The sequence below is a fragment of the Octodon degus genome, unplaced genomic scaffold (genome assembly GCF_000260255.1).
Source record: "Octodon degus isolate 3935 unplaced genomic scaffold, OctDeg1.0 scaffold00008, whole genome shotgun sequence".
Taxonomy (NCBI): domain Eukaryota; kingdom Metazoa; phylum Chordata; class Mammalia; order Rodentia; family Octodontidae; genus Octodon; species Octodon degus.
In genome coordinates this window covers 2,510,675-2,535,435 of record NW_004524584.1, presented here as the reverse complement: position 1 = coordinate 2,535,435, position 24,761 = coordinate 2,510,675, and the positions used below count along the sequence as shown (strand labels likewise).

Genomic DNA, 24,761 nt, shown 5'->3' with positions numbered 1-24,761 from the left:
AACTGGGAATATTCCAGATGTGAATTTCTCAGACTTTAGAATATTCACATAGACTTTCCTAGTTGAGCATCCGTGTCCAAAACTCCAAAATTCAAAATGTTCTAGTATCTTTTGATAGTCATGTTGGCATATAAAAAGTTTCAGACTGCAGAGAATTTCAGATTTTGAATTTTTGGATTCCTCAATGTATAGTTGCTTACTTTTTCCCGGTCTCTTCCCACAGACATGCATTCTCATAGATTTTAGTTGTAACTTGTTGCCTATTATCTTTTAATTATACAACATCTATTTAAGCTTAACTCATGTTTTGCTGTTTTCTTTGCTTAGCGTTGTTCATAAAACCACTTCTTTCACGGATTTTTCACTTTGATGAAGTACATCCTCCACTAATTCTTTTAGAAAACATGAGTTATATAATTTCTAAGGCTGTCAATGTCAAAAATGACCTTTTTTCCTTTCCAGTGGATCCATTTTTACACTCCACTTTTTATTGAACTTTTTAAACTTGTTTGTTTGTTTGTTTGTTTGTTTGTTTGTTTGTTTGTTGAAGCAAGGTCTCACTATGCTGTTCAGGCTGGCTGTGAACTCCCTTTGTACTCCAGGTTGGCTGCAAACTCACAGTGATCCTCCTGCCTCAGCCTCCGGAGTGCTGGGATTACAGGCACATGCCATTATGCCCAGCTTTTTAAAATCTTTGAATGACCATGTTTTGTTTTTTGGGGTTTTTTTTGTTGTTGTTGTTGTTTTTTGGCAGAACCAGGAATTGAACTCAGATCCTTGAGTTTGCCAGTCAAGCGCTTATCCTACTGAGCCATCTCCCCGCCCCCCCTTTTTTTTAACCATGTTTTTAAAACTTAGATTTTAGATGTCTAGTTTTGTTTTGGTTACTATCCACCAACAACACCTTTAAATATATTGCCGTGAGGTCTTCTGGTATCAATGCAGGCCGCCTCATCCACACATCCTGCCACTTTCATTGTTTTATTGATTCCAGTTCTCTGTGGGACTTACTAGGGGCAGGAGACTCCATGGGAGGAATCCAGTTGAAGGGACAGTCTTCCTGTGTCTCTGCCACTCCACTGTGGGTCCTCCCCTACCTGGCTGTGGGTCCTGACTTCTTATATCCAGGTGAACAAGCTCTAGGATATGACAGCTGTGAGGACCAAGGGCCTTGGAGCCTGCTTCTCATTTCCTGCATGAGGCTGAGGCCCAAGGAAGGAGCCAGCACAGCCACGAGCTGCTCTCCTGTCTGGGCCGCACCCTGGTTCCTCATTACTTGCCCTTCAAAGTGCTGAAGTGTGGAGCAGGGTGGGCACCCTCTGGCTGTGGGCATAGGTCACTTTCTCAAGGCCTGTGGAACATACCTGCCTGCCAAGAGGTGCAGTCCTGGGTGCTGGGGTAGCTTGTCCTGTGGCTTTCTTACCATCCACACATGGATATTCCGTATCTCTACATCTCAACCCTCTTTTCTTCTCAGAATCTGACTGAAGTCTTAAAATGCCCATAGAGGTCCCACGGATGGGGTTTGCTCAGCCCTGCAGGCTATGTCAAAATCTGAGGACACTGAACCTTGTTTTCCCCCAGTCAGTTCCTCTGACCAGAACCCAGCAGCACCCTTAGGGCCACTCCATGTAGAACATGGCTTGTGCTTGGTCGCTTCCTAGACTGCTGGCTCTTGGCTTAGCAGCCCTCCTCCGTTCTATGTCCTCTGTATTACTGCATGTGCTTCCTCACTAAAGCCTATGCTTCCACGCATGGCCTGTTTTCTCTCTAGCAACCAGAATGGACTTTTCAGTGTCCTCTGAATTATGCCATTCTTTTTCCACACTCCAGTTGCCCCATCTTGTGTAGGATGAAGTAAACCTCAGCCAGGGCAGCAAAGCCCCTTGGCCTGCCCACCTCTCCCTGGGCTTCTCCTCAGCGATCAGGCCAGCCCTCACTCATGGGCACCTCAAGCCTTTGCTGCTGCTGCTGCTGTTGTCCCTCTGGCTGGAGAGCTCTTCCTGGGTCACTTGGCCCTCCTCCGTGTTCAGCCATTGCTCACAGGTGCCTCCCAAGAGGTCCCTTCCTTCCCTGTCCAAAGTGATGACGGCTTCTGCCAGAGACCCACCAAGTGGCTGCATTCTTCATTGTTGGTACTTACTCAGCCCAGAGTTGGTACTTACTCAGCCTCTTGCTTATCTATCTCTCTGCTAGATTTCAAGGCCTGCAAGAGCAAGAATTCTGCCTCACTCACCTGGTCTGCACAGGGTTTAGAACCTGTGTCGCATATAATAGGCACTCAGATGCTAAATGAACAAAAGAAATTGCTTAGACTTCACATTTATTCATTCAAGCCCACTTTAGGTATTTTCTGTGCCAGACCCCAAATAGATGGCTTATGCAGACCAGGTCCCTGCCTGTCTGGGAGCCCACAGCCCAGTGGCAATGGGGGCAGGGAGCTATTCAGTGGCAGCAAAGAGACTGAGAGCGCTGGTGCAGACCAAGGTGAACCTAGGAGTCTGCCAGCAGAATCCACACCAGAATGATCTGAGGCAAGGGGAGCGGGTGGCAGAAGAGTGATGGAAGGAAGGAGTACCAGGCCAGCCATGGGAGAGAAGGCCCTGCTCTAGGGCTTCAGCCTGTTTGGAGGTCACTGTGCATATTAACTCAAACAGCAACTGTGGCTGTCCCGTTTTAGGAAATACAGGCCCAAGAGAGGGGAGCCTGCCCAGAGTCACATCCCAGAAAGCTGAACTGGACTCAGCACAGTAGTCTGACTTCAGACTCTGACCACCAGCTCCACTGCCTCCTGGGAGAGGGAGACATTGGTCTGCTTAGAGAGCAGTGTGAGTCAGGCAGGTGGGAGGGAAGCTGATTGTAAGCAGAGGTGTGCAGCATGCTGGAGGGTCAGACTTCTGCTTGGGGGGCTGGAGTTGCAGTCCTGCTGTACTGAAGGGTGACCCTGGCTGTGGCTGCTATCTCCAGTCTCTCTCAAAGGCAGACAGGGTGAGTGCTTTGTCCCAGTATGAGGAAAAGAGCGTCGGGGCCTGGGGCTGGTGACTTGGAGGCAACAGCCTTTTCCTCCCTCCCCAAGCTGTCCCTGATCGCTGCCCCAGGTCCCCTTCCCTGCCTAGGAGCTGAGAAACCCAACCCAGGCCCACAAGGGGTCTGTCCACTCAGGGGAATGGGGACCCTTCTGGCCACATGGCATCTTCAGAGCTCCCATAGCCTCCTCCACAATCATGCGCTCCCTTGGAGGCTGCACGGTGGAGCCATTCTTTCCGTTTAGCTGGAGGAAATGGAGCTCAGAGTCAGGTCACGTCCCAAAGAATCCCGGTTGTGGGCACATCTGCAGTGAGGGGAGCCCCTCCTGGGGGACCTTGGGAAGGCTGAGCATGATGTCGTGTGGTTTGCTTGTGGGTAGCGTCCTAGGCCCAGTGAGCACCAGCTCGAAGGGAGCCCTAGCCGTGCTGCACACTAAAGAGCCTCTGAAGAAGCCGAGCCCCAGAGAACGGGTGCAATCACAGTGGGAACAGCAGCAGCCTAGGGTCTGAAGGCTGTGGGGGCTCCAGCTTTTGCATGCACCCCTGAGCAGCCTTGTCCCTCCCCAGTGCTGGACACAGCAGGACAAGAGGAGTTCAGCGCCATGCGGGAGCAGTACATGCGCACGGGGGACGGCTTCCTCATTGTCTACTCTGTCACCGACAAGGCCAGCTTCGAGCACGTGGACCGCTTCCACCAGCTCATCCTGCGTGTCAAGGACAGGTGAGGGCGGCGGGCCAGGCCTTCCTGCTCCTGGCCCACAGGGCCGCTGTTCTACCTCTGCCTCTGGGCCCCAAGGAGAAGCTGGGCACGGAGCCCAGGGCCGAATTCTCTGGCCGTGGTAGTTCCTTTCATGCCTTCCTGTTTCTCTCTTTGGGGTCAGACTGCTTCCAAGGCTCCAAAGGGCCGTGTCCCTCCTAACTCCATAAACTGTCCCTTCAGTCAAGGCATTGCAGGTGACATCTTTGTTTTTCAACTCTTTTTTTAGGGGACGGGGAGATGGCTCAGTAGAATAAGCACTTCCCTGACAAGCACAAGGGCCTGAGTTCAATCCCCAGTTCCTGCCAAAAAAGAAAAAAATATTTCCTCCTCAACTCTTTTTTTAGCCAAATTATATTATATGCAAAGAAAAAGTGAATTTTCTCCCCAGAATATTGGTCCAATGGCATTTGTGAGATTTCTAAGCCCTAATTAAAGGCTGTTTTTTCTTAGCATTGTATAGAACAGTTAAGTAATTTGGAACTTTTTTTATTTATTAATTTTTGGAGCTTGTTTTAAACCCAATTGATAATAAGAGGGCAAACTAATAAGAAAACAGCAACCTTTGAACAAATCCCAGCAAAGCCCAAAACATCCAATTAGCATCTGTTCTTAAGGAAAGAGCATTAATAACCTTGTCAAGTAAAGGGGCGCATGCACCCTGCAGTAGAATATTGTGAGCAGGACACCTGATGAGATGAAAGAACAAATACGTGAAAGAGCATAAATGACCCAGTTGTGGGAAAATATTTAACTGTGTTGCTAATCAAAGAACTATAAGGAAAGTAATATAGAACCATCCTTCACCTGTCAAACTACATTTTAATGAAAACATCCAGGGCTGTCATAGATAGGGTGAGATGACTTTTCATTCAATTTAGACAGTAACTGGCCACAGAGGTCTGAATTTTGAGGCAGACATGTCTGGCCCCTGCTCCTCCTTTCTTGGGCACCATCCTCATGTCGCAGCTGCCACTGATCCTGTGCTTGTGCTGGACCAGACGCTGCCTGTCATCAGTTGCTGCTGGGGGCTGCAGAGCCCCTTGGCTGGCACAGCCGAGGATGGCGCAGTGGGGACTGGTTGGTCTCCCCACGAGCCCTGTGCAAGGCGTGAGGCTCTGCCCAAGGCAGCCAGCCAGCAGCACCAACGCTCCCTGGCCTCTTTGGCCCAAACCCTTCCCTTTTCACTGTGTCCTCTCCCCACTCTGTGTGTCATGCTGTGCATTGTCCATGTGTGTGAGGTTTGGCTGCACTGCCTTAACCACATGGGGTGGATGGCTTCACAGGGTTGTCGTTTCCCCTCCAGGGAGTCATTCCCGATGATCCTCGTGGCCAACAAGGTTGATTTGATGCACCTGAGGAAAATCACGAGGGAGCAAGGAAAGGAAATGGCAACCAAACACAATGTAAGTGTGTGTTTTGTGTTGTGTTGTGTTGTGTGTGTTGCAGGGAAGGAGTGTATAAGGGTCAATGCTCCATCCTTCTTGCCGGCCTCCTAGTAGTGGCTGGATTCTACAGAAAAGTAGAATGGTGGGTAAAGATGATGGCAAGGTGTTTCCCAAATGAGTTAATGAACAGAGACAGACCCACTCTGCAGTTATTAGAAGCTCCCTAAAGGCTGGGTGTTCAGCCCCCACCCACCCAGGCACAGCAGATTCGTTCCCGGGCTCAGGAGAGGACCTGGCTTCTGTCCACAGCTGAGCCAGCACCTGATTTGCTCAGTCAGCTTGATCAGCTCTGCTCGCCGAGCCCTGCGCTGTGCCAGGCAGCATGCCAGGCATCGAGCCAGAGGAGCACATATACCATATTATTTGCCCCTCACAGCCACACCAGTGGGAGGTGCTGTTATCTCCATTTGACAAGTGATTAAACTAGCATTTGCCCTGGGCTGCACTGTGAACATCAGCAGGCATCTTAGCTTCTCTAGTTCACTGTGATCCTCTCTCTCCTCTGGAGGGATATCTGGTCCCCCTACCACAGAGGCAGGGCCCCTGGTCTCCTTGGCTTGGTTGTATGCCAGCCTCCTCAGCCTGCTGGGAAGTTTGCTTTCAGGTTGCCCCTCGGTGCTCAGAGGAAGGGGCACACCATTGTTGACTGTCGTCTCTGCTTTCTGGATTGGTTTGTTTGTTCATTCCATTGGCTCTAAGACAAAATAATCCTTGCCTTACGGTGTTTACTTCCAGTGACAGACAGTAAACAAAGCAAATTAAGAGTTCATCCAAGGAGACACGGGCTACAGAAAGAAGCAAATCAGGGCAGGGGATGCTCTCCAAATAAGGTGGGTGGGGGAAGCTTTTCCTGAATGTGTCCATTCTGCCAGGAGGGCTGGGGAGATAGCTCAGTGGCATAAGAGCCTGCCTGGCAAGCTCAATCCCAGGTACAAAAAAAAAAAAAAAAAAAAATTGATTTTCTCATTTCGGCCAGGATTTAAGGGAATGAGCCATGCAGTTATCTGAGAGAATAATCCATGTGAAGGCCCTGAGGTGGGCATTTGTAGAGCAGCACAGAGTTCAGTGTGGTGGCTGAGCAGATTGAGCAGGAGGAGTGAACAGTAGGAGGCAATGCCATGAGGTGGCTTCAGGCCTCACGGGCTTTCACTAGAGTGAGGATGGAAAACTGGAAGGTTCAGAAGGAAGAGGAACGTGGTCTGACTATACCTGAATGCTTCCCTCTGGTGGTCAGGTGGGTAACAGTCCATAGCGGCAGTCAGGTGGGTAACAGTCCATAGCGGCAGGACAGAGAGCGCACAGACAGGCAGGGGTTGCCTCGGGATCCCACATGCCGTTGGTCTAAGCCAAAGTGGTGCTTGTGAGCTTCGGGAAAGCTGTGCATTCCATCTGTGTCTCCCAGGGAGCCACCAGGGTTTGTTCCCAAATTGGATGTAGAACAAGAGAAGAAAGGCACCAGGGTGAGTCCAGGACGTTGGGCATAAGCAACTGTCCAAAGACTGGTGGGCACCGAGTCACTGTGTGAGGGAAGACAGTGCAGGGAGGGATGGGAGCTGGTTTGGGTCTCTTCACTTGGAGAAGCCTTGTCAATGGAAGGGGAGAAGCCATGACAGAGGTCCTACAACCCAGTCTAAAGGTTAAGATTGGAAATCATCATCTGGCAATGGAATTGTAAGCATTGGCGGGGGGCAAGGGGAGGATGTAGATGTGGAAGAGGCCCTGGGATTGAGGATGGGGACACTTCACTTTTGTGGGTGTGGGGAGATCAGGAAGGATCAGCAAGAAGGACTGAGTGGCCAATGATGCCCGAGGACCAGTGTGGTGTCTGGGAGCCAAAGGAAGAGAATGCCTTCTTGAGCAGGGAGCAGGCAGCAAGGCAGGGCCAGCCCAGGAGCGGACCTGGAGGTCAGGATTGGAAATGGACTTGGTGGGGAATACTCCGGCACCCGTTGTCGTGAAGGAAATGGGCCAGAGGTGCCGTTTGCATTTCAGTCTCTGGCTCCATTACTGTGAGCAGTCCCTCAGGTCTAAGGTGGGTTTGCTAAGTGCTCCCCTTGTTCCCTCTGCCGCTCTGGGTGGATCAGGGAACTGCTCAGGCTGCAGTAGCCCCAGTGTGCAGATAAAAAGGAAGGAGACACAGGGGGTTAAGGACTTCTAGGAATGTCCTGGCTGGTGAGTGTGTCCCAGCCCAGTCCCCAGTGCTGGGGTGTCTAGTCTCAACCTGACGCTGTTTCCTCCGCAGTAAACACTGCCACCTCATTTGTTGTTTGGCCGAGTGACTTGGCAGACTGCTGTCAATGATGTCTAGCTAGCTCCAGCTCATGAGGCAAGTTCCTCTTTAGCCATCCAGGATAGGTTCTTCCCATCTAATACAGAAGCTGGGCATTTCTTTGGGGCAGTTTCATGGCGCTGCTATTTACTTAAAGTTTCTCTTAGTTTCAGTCCTATTGCTAATGAATTGCTGAAGTTCTAAGATAATGCACATCTTCAGTAACAGAAGCAGAAACACCAGAAAGGAGGTGGAGGGTGTCTGGGTACCTAGTGGAATAATACAGCTCATGCCCTTCTGAGCCTTGGGCTGGAAATACAGCCAGCAGCAACCTAGACTGCTGGAACCTGGAGATCACTGAGCTGGGAGTACAGGAGGCAGGTGGGCTCCAGCAGGCTGGATCCACACAGGCACTGGCCACACCTGGACATGTGCCCCGGCCTGGAAGCAGCTCCAGAGCTGAGCTCCACACCCCTAGCTGTCCTTGGGAGGCCAGGTGGGGCAGTGCAGCTTTAGCCTTTTCAATCCTTGACTCTCTTCAAATCATGGCTGGCCCTGCCTGGGGTCTCTGTGCTCTGGCTCCCCAGTGCAGAGTTGGGGTGTGCCCTTGCCTCTAAGATTAGCACAAGGCTGCAGGTAGGCAGGAGGTCAAGACCCAGGCAGCCAAACAGCCCACAGCAGTACAGCACTTTCCTTTCCCGGTTATTGGAACCTCGGGTACTTGACCAGTAAAATGTCAAGGGCCTGAGCCATGCTCATTGTGTGTCTGTCAGCACCACAAGCCTTGTGCTTGAAGCCACAACAGTGTGCACCTCTAACCTCCCACAAGGATCACTGACAGGAAGATACCAAGTGTGTGCATTCTGGGCACTGCTTTGTAGTACAGTATACACCTCTAAAATAGCAGCTTTGTTGCCCTTCTCTGATGCTTTTAATGAAGGGTCATTTTTATTTTCTCTACTGTCCTTGTGTGTTATAGTGAAGGGCACAAATTTGTAATTGGAAAAGTTTATGTCTAATCTCAGTCTACCCAGAGGGGCCTGGGCACATTGCCCTGATGCCCCATCACATAAGAGATGAGCACTTCTGACGTGCGTGGGCCCCCATATAGAAGTTGAGCACACGGGAGTATGTCCTGGCCTCCTCAAGCCTTTGTTCTCCTCTCTGGCCGCTAAAGGTTCAGGATGGATGTGGCCTGTGTCACCTCAGCACAGCGCCCTCATCCCACTGCCTTCCCACCAGCTGTGTGATGATTCTTCAGCATTATTCTTGTGTCACCCTGGCCGGGCTCCCAACTCGCACACAGAGTGAGCAAGAGCTGGCCCTGGCGGCGTGCTGGGTAGGGCTGGCGCAGACCTGACACGATCACCCCAGGTCAGGGTGCACCCATCCTTGCCCCTCTCCACGTTCCCTCTGGTGTCCATTCCAGAGGTGCCAGAAAGAGAGGTCTTCTCAAGGTAGAGAATTCGGCCTCGGAAAGAATAATGAATAGACTCAAAAGTATATCTGAGTTTGAGAAATGAAACAATCTTTAGTCTTTGGGTATATAAAAATATCATTTTATTCTATTTTTAGGGAGCTGTTAACTATCTGTGACTAGAGGACGAAAGAGAATTTGAAAAGCCATTAGTAAAATTTTCCAACCTTAACGAGCAGAAAGAAGCCACCAAAGGAGGTTTGGGATTCCTGGCGGCTGGGGGGCTCTAACCATGCAGGCTCCTCAGAGCCCTGGGTGCTCGTGGTTGCAGGGGTGGAACAGTACCTGGTGGATCTTGGTGCCACTTTGACCAAGTTGAGCTTTGCTTTGCAGATTCCTTACATAGAAACCAGTGCGAAGGACCCGCCCCTCAATGTAGACAAAGCCTTCCACGACCTCGTTCGAGTGATTAGGTGAGTGCTGCACCCGCCCAGCTCGGACCTCTGCAGAATGGGTCGGCCTGGCTGCGGCTGGAGGGCGGGAGGGCTGGAGGGCTGGAGGGCTGCAGCTCCCATCCTGAGTCAGGAGTGGAGGCCATTCAGGTCTTCTTCTACCATTTATTCTACATCTTCCATTTCTTTCCCCTGTACTTGGAGTCTACTTCTGGCTTCCCCTAACCATACATGGGTCTGTGAGTGAGGTTGCTGGGCAGCTAAATGGAGTTGCCCCACTTGCTGGATGGAAATGGTTTCTGCCCAGGGCAGCCCCAGAGGGGCACTGGCTCCCTGGCAGGTGGCGGAGAGCCTGCCCACCCTGAGATTCTCCTGGCCAAGCTTTCAGCACTTCCAGCATGTAAAGAATGGGCCCCTCTCCTCCTCCCTGCCTGCCATCAGGGTGCCCTAGGGTGTTTTCCTGCAGCCCCAGCACTGCTTCCGGGCCAAGCTTCAGCAGTTCTGATGAAGAGACCTTGCAGAGACACAGTGCAGACCCTGTCCCCCTTGTGCTTCGATGATTGAAATGGCCTCCTGGCTGCTCTTCCTGCCACCTATTTTATCTCATTCTCTAGACTTTCATCACTGAAGAACTCAGGGTTCTCAGATGCCGTGCCTTGGGCGTGTTGCCCTGGTGCCAGTGACAGAGCTGTTGGTTAGCTGTAAATCAGACCCAAGACTTGAACAGCAATCCCATTTGCTGTCTCAGGCCCTCCATAAATACCCTACATGCTCCACATCTCATTTTCTCCTTAGTCCTCAACATAATGGGAGCAGGGCAGCCTCCACCATATGTTTTCACTGGCACTCCACATGCTCAAAATGCTTTGTTTCTGGGTCTCTGCCTCCATTAGGATACCTTCCTGGGGTTGGGGATGTAGCTTAATGGTATAGCGCCTGTCTAGCAAGTACAAGGTCATGAGTTCAATTCCCAGTACAAAAAAGAAAGAAAGAAAGAAAGAAAGAAAGAAAGAAAGAAAGAAAGAAAGAAAGAAAGAAAAAAAAGAAAGAAAAGAAAAGCAAAGCCAAGCATGTCGGCACATGCCTGTAATCTCAGCACTCAGAAGAATCATTGAGAGTTCGAGACCAGCCTGGGCTACAAAGTGAGCCAGAAAAAAGAGAGCAAGAGACAGAGTGAGAACAAGAGCAAGATCAAGGATTTGTGCCCGTATGCTAATATCTTGGTCATGGACCTGTAGTTCCAAGGTCAAGTTTGGATATAGGAAAAGTTAACAAGAGCAGTGTGAAAGCTCCTGCACCCATTTGGCCTGTTATTTTATTTAAAATATGAACCACAAAAAGAGAAGCCAACACTCTGGTGGAGTTTATGATTTAGATAAATATAGCCACAGCCAAATTCAGAAATTCCCATCAGTGGGGTGGTTTAGGTTTTTCCCCACTTCCTCTCCAGTTTTGCCCTCTAGAGGTATTGTTCACCCAGGCCTTCCTCCAGTGGCTAGGACAGGGAGAGCAGAGTCCCCAAGCCACCCCTCTGACTCCTCTACCACCTGCCCAGGTTAAGGGAGAGGGGGGCAGAAGAGGAGCAAAGCCCATTCTGACTTCACCTTTCTGCTTTTCATTGTTTGAAGGCAACAGATTCCAGAAAAAAGCCAGAAGAAGAAGAAGAAAACCAAGTGGCGAGGAGACCGGGCCACTGGCACCCACAAACTGCAGTGTGTGATATTGTGACGGCCATGGCCCAGCACATGATCATGACCAGCCCTCGGAACTCTCCACTGCCTAATTGCACTGAAAACCATTTCTAACCACAACCCTTGGCCAGAGGACTTGGCACAGGAAGGAGAGAGGGAGGGAGGACCGGGAGTAGGCAGGGCCTGGCTTTGCGGGAGGGTGCTGGCTTTTCCAGCTGTCCAAAGAGAGACAAGGAAGCCACCCTTAAACAGAAGCAATATCCAGGCTCCTCGAATGTTGATTCCACCTGGTTCCCCCTCTCAGTGGGTGTGGTGTTTCTTTTAACTACGTAGCGTTGGTGTGATATGGAAGTGCGTATCCACGTTCGGAGTACCAACCCAGCCATGACAGGCTTCCTCCCCTTGGCCCCTCTGCAGTGTCAGGGCTCAAATGTCTTTTGTAGATTTTTAAATTACTTTAGTGGTGATTATTTTATTAAAGGGGTCTGTGCCTACTGCCTGGTAAAGTCCCAGATCTTCGGCAGACCTCTCTGATAACATGTCTGGAATTGTGTTGTCTTTTTAACTGAGTTTTTTTTTTTTTTTTTTTTTTTCCAGCAGTGCCAAGTTCAACCCAATATTAATAGAGTGACTGAGAGAAGGGAAGTTAGTGGGAACTGTAGCTGGAGGCTTTGGTCAGCTATGGGAAGGCAGCCCCTACTCGTGCCCTAGAAACTGGAGAGAAGAGGAGGGCGTTGCTATGGTTGAGGATGCAGATATTAGAAGACAGTTTTAATTTGCTGAGGCGAATGGCTGGCATGAGTGTGTCAGTTCTAAAGGGGGCTTTCATTACCTTTAGATGTGCACACTAGGGTAAGCAGACAGTGTGCGTTCAGTTCTCTGTCTTCCCAGATGTGTGAGAGTTCCCGGTTGCTGCTTGGTGCCTCTCTGATTAAACACAGGAAGCTCATGTAGACACTATCCAAAAAGCTCTAGTTCATGCTGAATCTTAACCCAAAGGATTCAGTCCCATTATCACTAAAATACCCCCAGGACTAAAGCCATTTCCCCTTGAGTCAACTGAGCACTGCCTCTGCGGGCCCCATACATGGGCCAACCCTTCTAGTGTCCATCGGCACATGCTTTTATTGCCCTCTTGGGTCTGGACGCTGATCAGGTCCTGACAATCACAGCAGGTGAGGAAGCACGGTTGGCCTGGTGATGTTGCCCCTGCACGCCTGTTTTTACAAGGGACAATCCTCCGAATGCCGGACAATGTGCCTCCCTTTCTGGTGCTGCTGATGGAAACAAAGACTGGCTTTTCCCAGCCAAGGTGGGGGATTGGGATGGCAGAAGACTCGAGAGCGACTCAGTAGATGAGGTGGCGTGGCTACTGACCTTTCCAGATGTCATTCTGTCAGCTAGAACATTCCCTTAGGTGGCCTGGATCCTCTTTGGAGAAAAAAAATAAAATAAAACTTATGCAAAGAAACCCAGGAACATGAGGCTCTGACAGGATCCCCAGACACTGGGGATCTTCTCCAGCCCAGGGATACTGGGCTCCCGATCCTGTGGAATCACCAGCACAGAGGGCCCAGCCGAGGCGTGACTCTGCTCCTGAAGGAAGCGGTTCAGACTTCTATTAGTCAAACTTCCTATTGGTCAAAATAGCCCTCTTCTGTTCCTAAGAGGAAGGACAACAGAGAACATTTCAGACCAGCCACTTCAGGTATTTCACAGCATCTATAATAAAGTCATAAGTATTTTAAATGCTAGAAGGACAAGGCTTTTCTCAACCCTTAGGCTCCTCTGAGCCGTGACCACAGCAGGCACACATGCAGAGCTGCGTGGCTGCTGAAGACTGGAAGTGAGGAGAGAGGGTGGGCAGGAAGCTGTGAGGATCAGGATGCTTTGCCCTGTGAAGAAGGCAGCTGGAAAACACCAGGCATCGCCCGCCACCAGCACACTCCCGTCCACTCTGGACAAACCTGTCTTCTGCCCACTCTGACAGCACTGCGTGAGAGAAGGCTTGTTGGAAGCAGATGAGTTGACCTAGAATGAAGCCCTGAGCCATAAAGCTAACCAGAAAAGGTTGCACCACTCCCGGCCTCTCCCACACCCTGCAGAAAATCTGACCCTGTCTTACAGGACATCTTCCCTAAACTCAGCCTACAGTTTAACTCCACAGTGCCTGAGGGAGAGACTGTGAGGCTGGCCTTCTGCAGCCTCGGATTGGGCTGATGGTAAACATTCCTCTTCCATGACTCATTTTCCTCATAGGTAGAATGGGTAAAAACACCTCACTTTTAGAACTGGTTTCTTGTTCAAGAGGAAGTATCCAGATAGGCTGGAGTAGTGTACCCGAGGATATCCATCCCTGGCAGGGCCAGGCTGGGAAACCTTGTTGGCTGTGCTACTTCGTGACCAGAGAGCCCACTCAGATTTGTGACTGTGCTGTCATCCACCTTACCACCAGTTTTACAGAGAATAGTGTTACCTTCCCAGCCCCTCAGCACCGTGTTCTTGAAATCCCCTCACTCCATGCCTTTGCCATTGTGTGCTCTCAGATTTACTCGCACTGTTCTGACACCCTCCTTAAAGGGCTTTTTTTCTCCTCAGAGGTAATCCTAGCCATCCTTGGCCCTATAACTTGGGGTTCTCACCACCACCCATGTTCTGTGTCACACAGAGGACATCTGGACATTTTATCTGAGGACTTTGCCCACCGCCTCATGGTGCCTGCTGTGGAGAGTATGTGGCCTAGTGTGGCCTGTCTCACTTTGCCAAGAGATGTGGCCCACTAACGTGTGGAAGCCCTTAACCCAAAGCCCCCTAAGATGTGTTATAGTAAACACAGAGCCACAGGTATGCCCTCCCCATTAGCAGCTGTTGGGTTGGAGATTCCATGTGGGACTTACCTAGAATGAAAGATACTTGAAGTATCGAGCGCTTTTGAGCGCCTGACTTCTGTTACACAGTGTTAACAGGTGGCCACTGGCCCCAAAATGAGTGATGCCCGAACATCTCAATGATGCTTGAGCCTTTTATGTAACTTTTTATTAAGTCTTTGTGTATCATGACTCATTAATAAAGAAATAAAAAGAAACACCACTCTTGTGACCTCTTATTCAAATATTGTTAAAGTTTGGCTGAGAATGCTGCAGTTCTTGTCAGTGTTTGGCCCAGAACAGCCCCCTTCCAGATGCCCATGAGGCCTCTCCTTCCTTCATGGAGCCAGAGGACAGAGGCAGATGGGTGCAGCCCTCACTCTCAGCTGATAGCTTCTCTTCGCTGAGAAGTAGCGTCTCCACAACCCATTGTACTGACTCTACCTCACCACTAGCTGCACCCATGCTCACCTTCATGGCTGTTACAGACGTACCATCCGTGCCTCCCTTTCCTCTATAGGAATTTCTCCCTCTACTGGATCTTTCTTATCTTAAACCCTTCCTTTGACCCACTTCCTCTGCCTATTGCTTTTCTGTTGTCTTGTGGGAAACACTGTAAAAACAATCAGTAGTTTTCTTTCATTTGTTTTCTCTTTGTACTGCTTTAGGTACTCCACAAGCACTCCCAACTTCAGGGACGTGAGTGTTTCCATCCTGCTGAGGTCATGGCTCCTGGTCTTCATCCTGATGCCCTAGCAGCACTGATACAGTTGATTACTCACTTGCAAACTTTCTACTGTTTATGGAATTCTACCATCTGTTGGTTTTCATCCTTCATTGATCATTCTCCCCCCCCCCCCAGTACTGGGGTAGAACCCAGGGCCTTCACAGTTAGCTACCCCTCCAGCCCCCACTCACCCTTTGGGGCACAAATTTGTCATCCTCCTGTCTTAGCCTAGTCACTGATTTGTTTCTTGTGACTGTTATGACAAATTGCAAATTTAGTGGCTTAATACAGAAATTTATTCTCTCATGGTTCTGAAGGCCAGAAGTCCCTCCTCCATATCACTGGGCTATAGTCAAAGAGTCACATTGGGACCACTAATTCCATCATTTTTTTTTTAATTTGGTACAGGGTCTGGCTATGCAGCTTGGCCTTGTAATGAGACTCCTGTCTCAGCCTCCCCAGCACTGGGATTACAGGTGTGTACCACCACGTCTGGTTTTGGGGCCAGCACAGTGTGCCTGGGGTTCTAGGGCCAGCATGACAGGCAGTACTGGAATCAAACTTGGGTCTTCGCACTTGCCAGACAGGCAGGTGCTTAGAGCGCCCAACTATTTCCCCAGCCCATCATCAGTTTTGGAGATTAAAGATTTCCATCTAAAGCACTATTTTAAAGTCCATCTCCATCTCTGCACACTTTTGAAGAGGCTCTGGATAAAAGTTCCAGGTGCCACAGATGTCAGCCCTGCCAGTGGTTGGAGCTTATCCGTTCTGCAGACTCCCGTGCAGTCCCGACATACTGAATTAGAATCTGCATTTGTACAAGGTCCCCACTGATGTGTGCAACAGTGTAAGCAGCACTTCCTCCAAACCTCAAGCCTGACACGGAGATAAGATCCAGTCCCAAGTTCACTGCCTCAGGACCCAGTTCAGTTAGGTCCAACTGCAGAAAGCCGCATTTCCAAGCAGCTGCAAGCTTCTGCCTCCCACAGCAGTGGCTCAGAAATGTTCTCCCATCAGCAGCCTGAGCTGTCGCTTAATCTGGGGAGTTTTTGCACAGAGACAAATGGCTCCTTCATTTTTCAGACACTTGCATTTAAAAAAAAAAAAAAAGAGCAGACAACTGTGCTAAATGAACAAGAGAACTGTGTTGAAGAACAAGAGAAATCAGACAGCTAAGGATGTCTTTGAAAGTCTCCATGTTCTTCAGGAAGTGCTCTGTGCAAACTGAGGATGCTCATTCCCCAGCATTCTCACTTTCCATAACTACTAGGCTCCAGCGTGTTGCAAAATAGCTAATGATTATAGCTGCTGGCTCTCTGGCAAAGTTGTTCAGATTCTTCCTCTTTCCTTCCTGCATCTGATTAGTGAGGGACCCTGGTAATCTTTTAACACAAAATTAAGATGTATTTCCATTCTTTGGGGGAGATGGTCATGTTCTGCTAGATTTTCAGGGGTGTTGTCCAGTGTGGAAATGAACGAGCCTCTGTAACCTTCTTTGATGCCAGGCCTTTCTGGGAGTTTCACAGACAAAGAGAATGGTAAGAGGAAATGAAAGGGCAAAGGGCCGTCTACTCTGCCACTTCTAGAAGGGCTGAAAAAATTGTTCATTTGGTGGCAATGTCCCGGGCTCCCTCCCACAACATCCTGAGGGAGGGGAGGGGCAGGTTGTGCTGCTCTCAGTTCCCCCCCTGACTAAGTGTGCACCCTAAACATGACTCACCTACGACCTCCTGCCTCTCTGGCCTCCAACACCCTGGCCCAAACTTGGGAAAGAAGAGGAGGAAACTGAGGAGATCTTGATAGCCCCAGGATGATGTGGCAACCCGTGAGGGTGGGAGCCCAGCTGGGAATCAAAGGCAAAGGAGTGCTATGAAGACTGCAGAAAAAGCACTTGAAGTCAAATGCTATCCATTAAGCACTTAAAGTCAGGTTTGTGACCACCTAGACCAGTGTCTGCAACTCGAGCTGTATATTACAATCACTCAGAGAGCTGGGGGGGAAAAGTCATGGCCAAGAACAACCTCCAGAAAAACATGCAGTGGTTTGGGTTGGGGCCAATGCATCAAGATGCTTTACAGATCCCCAGATTCTCTTTTTTAGCTGAACCGAGACCACTAACTGGGGTGCGTTTTAGTCTGGTCCCTTGAATGCAATGGCTTTGCAGGGAACACTGGTTATTTAGAAAATTAGCAGCCTAGGGCTGGGAGATAGCTCAGAGGTCTAAGCACTTGCTTGGCAAGTGCAAGGACCCAGGTTTGATCCCCGATGCCTCATGCCAGGCCAGCCCTGAAACCCTGGGTGCACCTGCCAGCTTCTGAAACTAGGTTGGTGGTGCACGCCTATAATATTGGGGAAGCTGAGACAGGAGGATCACTATGAGTCCAAATCTGCATAGTGAGACCCAGTACCAAATGAATACATTTTTTAAAAAATAAATAAATTTTTTAAATAAGAAAAAAGAAACTTAGCTGCCTGTTCTTGCCAGTGTCTGAAGTTACTTAAGAAGCATGGTATCCAGGACCATAGATAATTCTTCCCATTAAAGCAGGTTCTATCCAAAGCCTGGCTTATATTGATGATTTATCTAATTGTGAACATCAATGACTTTTCATTTGCCCTACCACTTTTATATTCCCTAAGGTCCAGGGAAGTGCTTGGTAGTACAAAGTTAATACTTTGTGTTTATTAATGAATGAGTTGGGGCCTGCCCATTAGTGTCTACTTAAACAAAACACTCATGCTCAAGATGCTGTGGTGGTTCGAACCCAGATACTCACACCAAACCAGAAAAGCCCTCAAGGTATCTTCAGGCCACCAAAAAAAAAAAAAAAAGAAGGAAAGAAAAATCCTTAATGAATGAGTTATAGACCACTTCACCACCCTTGGTCCCATAGTTTGTGGCTATCCCAAGACTGTTACAAAGTTCAAATAATGCCTTGTGGTCAGGATCTCCTCCTGACCTCTGCCTCTGTCTCCGCTGTATGTTTTATTCTTTTTTCTTCTCTAGTTTAGCTCCTGCCTCTGTTTCTTTCTCTTTTTTTATGTGTTTAGTAGAGGGTCTACAGGGTCTCGATACACAGATTGAACTCTTAGTGATCCTCCTATTTTCAGCATCCCAAGTGCTGGGATTATAGGCTTGTGCCACCACACCCAGTGTCAATCGCTGTCTCAGGGTGCCCCAAGGGCGGGGCCAGCACCGCACACTGAGGATGGAACCCTGGTCCCTATGCTCTGCCTAAGCAGATGCTTTAGTCCCCTGAGCTATCTGTCTGGCCCTCCTGCGTCATTTTCAAATATGACAAAAACCCACTCTCAGTAACCATGGTTGAACTCTGTTGAGGACTTGAGGGTCTCAAGGACCATCTCTCTGCCATCAGGGCCTCTCTGTGGCCTTCATCCCATGCCACACCAGACCCTCTGCCAACCCTGTTCCTCCCCAACAGCAGCCCCCAAAGGAGCAAAACACCCATCCCTCAGAATCTCTCAACCCCTTTTGCTTTCTTTAGCCACATAATCTAATCTCTTTTCTAGAGTAAAGTGTGGTCCAGCTGTTAAATGTGGCAGCCTCCAGTTTGCTCAGGCCTAAGGTGTTTTCCGGGACACTGGTCTTTCATTGCCAAATCTGGGACCTTCCAGACAGTGACCTACTGAATAAAGAATAAAATGTTCTTCCTCTTCTATGGTAATAGCACCAATCACTAAATTAGCTGGAGGTTCTCAATCATTAGCAACCACCCTAATGCCTTGGGAGGCTGGTTTTGTGTGTGGCTAACTATAATCTTTGTCACATCCCCAAGATCCAACCACCTTGGTTAATCTGGGAGGGGAAGATGCGGTGTAATTTGGCCCAACAATCAAGTTCTCTGGGAATGTAACTCTAGTATTGTTAATGTCACAAAGGTAATATGAGTATTGATTTACAGAGAAATAATAAGAATTACATCACCTTATTCATATCAAGGGAATCATCTACTATAGTAGATGACATTTACCAAGACAAATTGAATATTAGCATACCATAAGAAACAACTGAGTACCACTCTTAATCCTAGAGGAGAAATCCGCCACTATGGTATAAACATTAAGACAACCCAGGTATTGACTTAGAGCTGATGTGTACTAAAAGTGACAGCTGAATCTCCACAAACGGTAGAAAAGAATTCAACAGTCATTTTACAGAGTTAATTATCAAAAAATTAACAAAGCTTTATGATCATATAGGGCTTGGGAATGGGATGATATCAGAGATCTCTGAAACTTTCAACCATATGATAGGAGAAGGAAGAAAGAGAAGTGATACAAAGGATTTTATTAGGGAGAAGAAGGACAGAACTAGAATTTATCGAATTAGATAAAGTTAAGAGAAAAACTGGTGAGAAGTAGAAGATTTTAAAAAGAGGAGAAAAAAAAAGTAATCATAAGAGAAAAAAATTAAAGGGAGAAAATTAAAAAGAAGAAGAAAACATTTTTTTAGGTAATAAGAAAAAGAAAAGGCTAGCCAAATAGCTCAGCGGATTAAAGCACCTGCAAGCAGGCACAGGGACTAGGGGTTTGATCCGCTAGCCTGCTGTGTTGACCCCGCCCCCAGGGCATGCCGAGACAGCAACTGAGATGGGCATGGTGGCATGCGCCTGTAAGCTCAGTCCTTGGGAGGCTGTACATGGGCGGATCACTACAAGTCTGATGTAGTAGTGAGACCCTGAACACCCTATAGACGCTTCCCTAAAAATACAAAAAAAAAAAAAAAGAAAGAAAAGAAAAAGAAAAAGAAGTAAGTGTGGAAGAAAGAACAAATGAAAAATTCCCTGAGTCCAATAAACTGGTGAAAATGGAAAGAGGGACAGAAAGAAGAAAAAGCAAAAAACCAAAACACCCTTAAGAACAATGTGTGGGTGCGCGCGTGCACACACACACACACACACACACACACACACGCTCAACATGAAAACAATACTAAAACCCACACAAAAATAAAAAGATCAACAACAAAAAAACAAAATAAAAGCAAACAATTTTTTGTGATTCCCAGTGAGTGGTTTTCTTCTGGCTTCTACAGTTGTGGGGCAATGTCCAAGTCAAGATGTGTCCCTGCTTATGCTGGTAGGTAGAAAAGGGTCAGACCCCAGATCTCTGCTGGAGCAGGGTTAGGCTATCAGTTCTGTGGCTTGCTTGTTGTTGTGTTTTTTGGTTTTTGGTTTTTGGTTTTTTTGTCTTTTTGAGTCAGCGTCTCCCTACACAGTTCAAGCTGGACTTGAGCTCGCTTTGTAGCCCAGGCTGGTCTCCCGACAATCCTCCAGCCTCAGCCTCTCGAGTGCTGGGATCACAGGTGTGCATCACCATGCTTGGCTCAGTTCTATGACTTTCAAATCCAGAACAATTCAGGTGGGGCCTGGCTTCTGGCCGTGGAGGTGGGGCTGTGTCCTTTGGCACAACCTCTCGGTGGGTCTCTTGCTGTCCTGACCGGGGCTCCCTGGGCACAGCTGTCTCCCATGGCTGTCCCTCACCCAGTCACTGGGAATGTACCACTCTGAGCCCTGAATTGTAGCCATCCCTCCACTGCTATGTCCTGGGTTCAAACAATCAACCTTTCCCTGGAATGGCATCCGACAAAGCACACCCTCCCAGGAGTGTGGTGGGCACTTGGACTGGAGTCGCTCACCTACTTGGACTGTTGCAGCTCTCTGTAACCACCCCTGCATTCCACCACTCCAACGCTGCTTCTCCCCGCAGCCCTCCGGAGTGTCTTGCTTTCCCTTTGTCCTTGCAGATTCATTTTTACTTTTTCAAGAGCCACAGGATCTGGGACTCAGGGAGAAAGTACAGAAGTATGGATTGTCCCTACGTACACTTTTCTTTATTTTGTTCTGTCTCTTCAGTTTTTCTGTACGTTTTCATTTTTCTGTCAGATCCTTCCTGGTTCCTGGGAATCTACTCCCCCACCACTATCCAAGTCGTTTTTCCCCAGTGTCTGGATTCTAAATCCTAGAGAGGCTGCGTTGTTGTTGCTTGCCCCTCCACCATGTTCTCGGAAGTCTCTTGGGAGGTTGGTTTAGACCCAAGCTTTTACAATTTAGCAGGTCTGGGTTAGACCTGAGGATTTGCTTTTCTAACAAATTTCAGATAAGGGATGTTGCTAGCCTGGGACCCCCACTTTGAGAATCCACATGACACACCCTGGCAAGTGTTTGGCTCTGAGCAAATGCCAGCTGACATTGTTAAGTACTCCCGGTGAGCCACTTCCTGTGTCTCTATGTACTCTCTTGTTTAATCTTCATGACCACCTTGTGAGGGGCTATTTTATAGAATGGAAAACTGAGGCCTGGTGACAGGCAGAGGTGACTCATCCTGGGCGCCTATGCCCCACCTACCTCCACACTTGCCATTCTGGAGAACAAGCTCGTCCCTATTCTCCATTGCACCCTATTTTGTACATTACCTTTGTTTGAGGAAACTTTTTCAACTCCATCTCCCACATCCCCACCTCCTTCCAAGTGAGCTGAATGCATAGCAACTTCCTCTGGGTGACTCAGCACAGCATTTTGACCTTTGATGACAGTCATTTTCCAGGGTGCCTGCCTTGGGCCTCCTCCCAGGGCAGCCCTCACTATGACCTCTGACACCACCTGCAGTCTGTCCTTTCCATTGTCCCTCCCAGCTTTCAGCAAGAAAGTCCAGCCCAGTGGTTAGTGCTGTGGGTGAGGCCAAAGAGATATCACCTGCAGTCCAGAAGCCTCTGGCTCCCATCCCAGGGGAGCACCCATAGACAGGGTCACCTCCAGATCTCCTACCTTGGCCCCACTCCCTTGGGGCTTCAGTTGGATCCCCTCATGCAAGTCACCACAATGATTTGTTATTCAACAAACCCCAACTTCCAAATAAATACAGACTTTGAGCTCCCTCTCTGTGGCTGGTGTTGCTAGGGTCTCTGGGGTTACAGGTGCAGGAGCTTGTGTGGGGCAGTGGGAAGACCACAGGCTGCCCTGGTGAAGCCTGCCTTTGCTGCTGCCTGATGACCTCAGGTAAGGTGCCCAACCTCTTCATGCCTCAATTTCCTCATCTGTCAAAATGGATTAATCTTCTCATTTAATCCTCACAACTTCAGAGGGTTCTAGGGCTATTGTTAGACTCGAATTCAATATATATTTGCAGAATATGGCTGGCATGAAGAAAGTCTACTTGAATGCTAGCAAGAATCCTAGAATCAGTTCCATAAATGATTTTGGTTTTTTTTTTTATTATTATTTTTTTTCAGCACCAGGGATTGAACTCAGGACCCTGCACTTCTACTGAGCTATCTCCCCGGGCCTCCATAAATGATTTTGAATGTGGAGGAGTTAGGTGGCTTCTACACACACACACACACACACACACACACACACTCCTTAAGAAGTGGGGTCCTGGAATCCAATCTGGATTGACCTACCCAGAAGAACCCCCTCTGCCTCCCTGTGGCACAGGCCCTGGCTGGGCATTCAGCAGAGTTTCAGCTCTGTCCCAGCCTCCTGCCTTTTTCCTGCCTGCCTCATCTACTTGGCCCTGAAGCTCTACCACAAAGGTGTCTCCTGATTGCCCTGTCTCTCCTAGTATCCACTATATACCCCTACAAATGCCACTTGGAGGAGCCTCTCCTAGAGAAACAACCCAAAGTGCAAGCAATGAGGGACAAAGATGACCTTGGCATTCATGTAACAGAAGATTCTAAAAGATTCAAATGGACCGTAGCAACGCAATGATCCAACTAACACTATACCTCTGTAGCAGAAGACAATGCAGTGGCATGAGCAGCAAAAGGCATGTGTGCTTCCTTCGCTTTCTCCATCCTTGGATGGCATCGTGTGTGCACATGCGTGTGTGTGTGCACATGCATGTATACATGTGTGTATGTGTATTTGAGGATTGGATTGAATCCAGAGCCTTCACACTGAGTTGCATTCCCAGGCTTTTTTACTTTTTAGTTTGAGTCAGGGTCTTACTAAGCTGCTTAGGCTGGGCTTGAACTTGCACTCCTCCTGCCTCAGCTACTCAGAATGCAGGCATTACAGGCATGTGCCACATGCCTGGCTTGCTAGCATCTTTTTTTTTTTTTTAATTGTTTAGTGAAAATGTTGGAGAAATGAAAGCCAGTTTCTATTTTACTTTCATTTCTTTGACCCTGATAGGACCAAACTTTTTAAGGTTTGTGATTTTTTTTATTCCTTACAAATTGCCCATTTGTGCCTTTTCTTTAATTTTCTGTTAGAGACCTCACTTGTTTATTGGTTTTTGTACATTCAGTATATTAGCTATTTATATGTCACATTTATTGAAGAACTTCCTTCTAGAGTGTAATTTCTCTCTTCACTGTATCAACGATGTGCTTTTTTTTTTTTTACTATAAGCATTTTATGTTTTAAATATTCAGACCTAGCATTTTCTCCCTTATAGGTTTTTGTCTTTGCTGTAATGCTAACATTCTTTTTCACACAAATATTACTCTTTTCTTCAGATATCTTTACAGTTCAACATTACAGATGACTTTTTATCCATAAATAAGGGGATGAAATTGTCCATGCCTCATGCCATTACCCTGAGGATTAAATAGCAAATTTATAGAAAGTTTTAGAAATCACAGTTGACTCACAGTGGGTTGACTATTATTCCTTGAAATTCTGATTCATTGGAAATTCCTTCTGGGGTGAGGTGTGTGATAGGTTTTAGTTTCCTATTGAGCCCACTGCTCCATCCCCATGAACTCAGTAACACTCCTGTCCTGTGGCTGGAATACAAAATTATTGCTGGCCCAAACCCAGGGGGGTTCTTTACACTCACCCAGGGGGAAGGTGAGTCCAAAATTCCCTGCTCACCCTCCTACCCTGGACTTGCCCTGTGCCGAGCTCATAGGGTAAGCGTTCAAAACCACGCCACAGCCGCCCAAGTACCTTTCCTTTCCTAGGCCAGGTTCAGAGGCTCATGTCTCAGCCATTCCAGAGACCTGGTCCCTCTCCCCTGCCTCTGGCCTCCTGGGCCAGTGAGGTCTCTTGTTCTCCCCTTTCCATCACTGATTTCTTGGCCGCACTCGTGGCCCCGCCCTAACTCGGCCAGCCCAGCACGCCCACCCCCGTAGGAGGACAGAGGAGAGCGGTGCCGGGTCCTGAACTGGGAGGTGGGTTCCTTTTTTTCTAAACCCTGGCCACTGCCAGTTTAGACCCAAGTAAAGGCCAAACATTCTGAGTCTAAACGTAGGCAGTATTAATCTCTCTCTCTCTCTCTCTCTCTCTCTCTCTCTCTCTCTCTCTCTCTCTCCCTAAAATTCTCCTCTAGGAGAATCTCCAGAAGCAATGGGCGTTTTCTTCTGGAGGCTCATGTGGCTGATGGAGGAGCCTCTTCTGAATCACCAAGGGATTTTTGCGCTCCGCTGTATTAACGTGGCACGTGGGGGAACAGTGCCCCCTGGCCTTTGCGGCAGCCATGGCCTGTGTGGCAGCTCCCACTGCTCTAATTCTCCCTGCACCTGCAGGGCACGTAGTTTCTCCCAGATAAAGACGCTGGGCTTCAGAGATGTAACTTTCCAAGACCTCACAGGCCTAGAGGCAAAGCTAGAACTCAGACTTAAGTGTGTCTGACTTCACTCCATGCCCACCCCATGTAGGATCAGAAGAGTTCCTCCCTGACTGTGTGGCCCTGGGCTAATTACCTCAACTCTCTGGGCCTGGGTTCCTCATCTGAAAGCCAAGAATGCTGTGCCTATTGAGGGATGTTGGGAGGATTAAATGATTTAATGCATTCAAGGAGCTTGTGATGGTACATCCTCACTGGAGTTTCTAGGCGCCCAACCCGGAACCCCTGGGAAGCCGAGCCAGTGCCCCTCTCCTCCACCAGATGGCGGCATGGCAGAGCAAACGCGTCTGTTTCCTGCCAGACCTCTGCAGGCTTTTGTAGAACCCGGCGGATTGAACTCAGGACTCTGCGCTTGCCAGGCAGGCGCTTGTTCTACTGAGCTATCTTCCTAGAGGAGTTAGCCGCGGTCAGACCTTCAGCCCACTGTGTTTGTTCTTACCCCTGCCGTCTGGGACTTCCTAAGCTTACTCCAGGGCTGCTTGTACCGAGCAATGTATGCCTGGGGTGCAA

General features: G+C 48.7%; 1 protein-coding gene across 2 annotated transcripts in view; it reads left to right on the top strand.

The window, feature by feature from the left end:
• Mras (muscle RAS oncogene homolog) overlaps positions 1–14,152 on the top strand; it is a 56,060-nt gene extending 41,908 nt beyond the window's left edge. For both annotated transcript variants that reach the window (XM_023704986.1, XM_004624981.2), the window contains exons 3-6: positions 3,594–3,747; positions 5,090–5,189; positions 9,311–9,390; positions 10,998–14,152. In XM_023704986.1, coding sequence (XP_023560754.1) covers positions 3,594–3,747; positions 5,090–5,189; positions 9,311–9,390; positions 10,998–11,097 — 434 coding nt within the window. In that variant the 3' untranslated portion in view covers positions 11,098–14,152. The remainder of the gene's footprint in view (positions 1–3,593; positions 3,748–5,089; positions 5,190–9,310; positions 9,391–10,997) is intronic.
• The last annotated feature ends 10,609 nt before the right edge of the window (positions 14,153–24,761 follow it).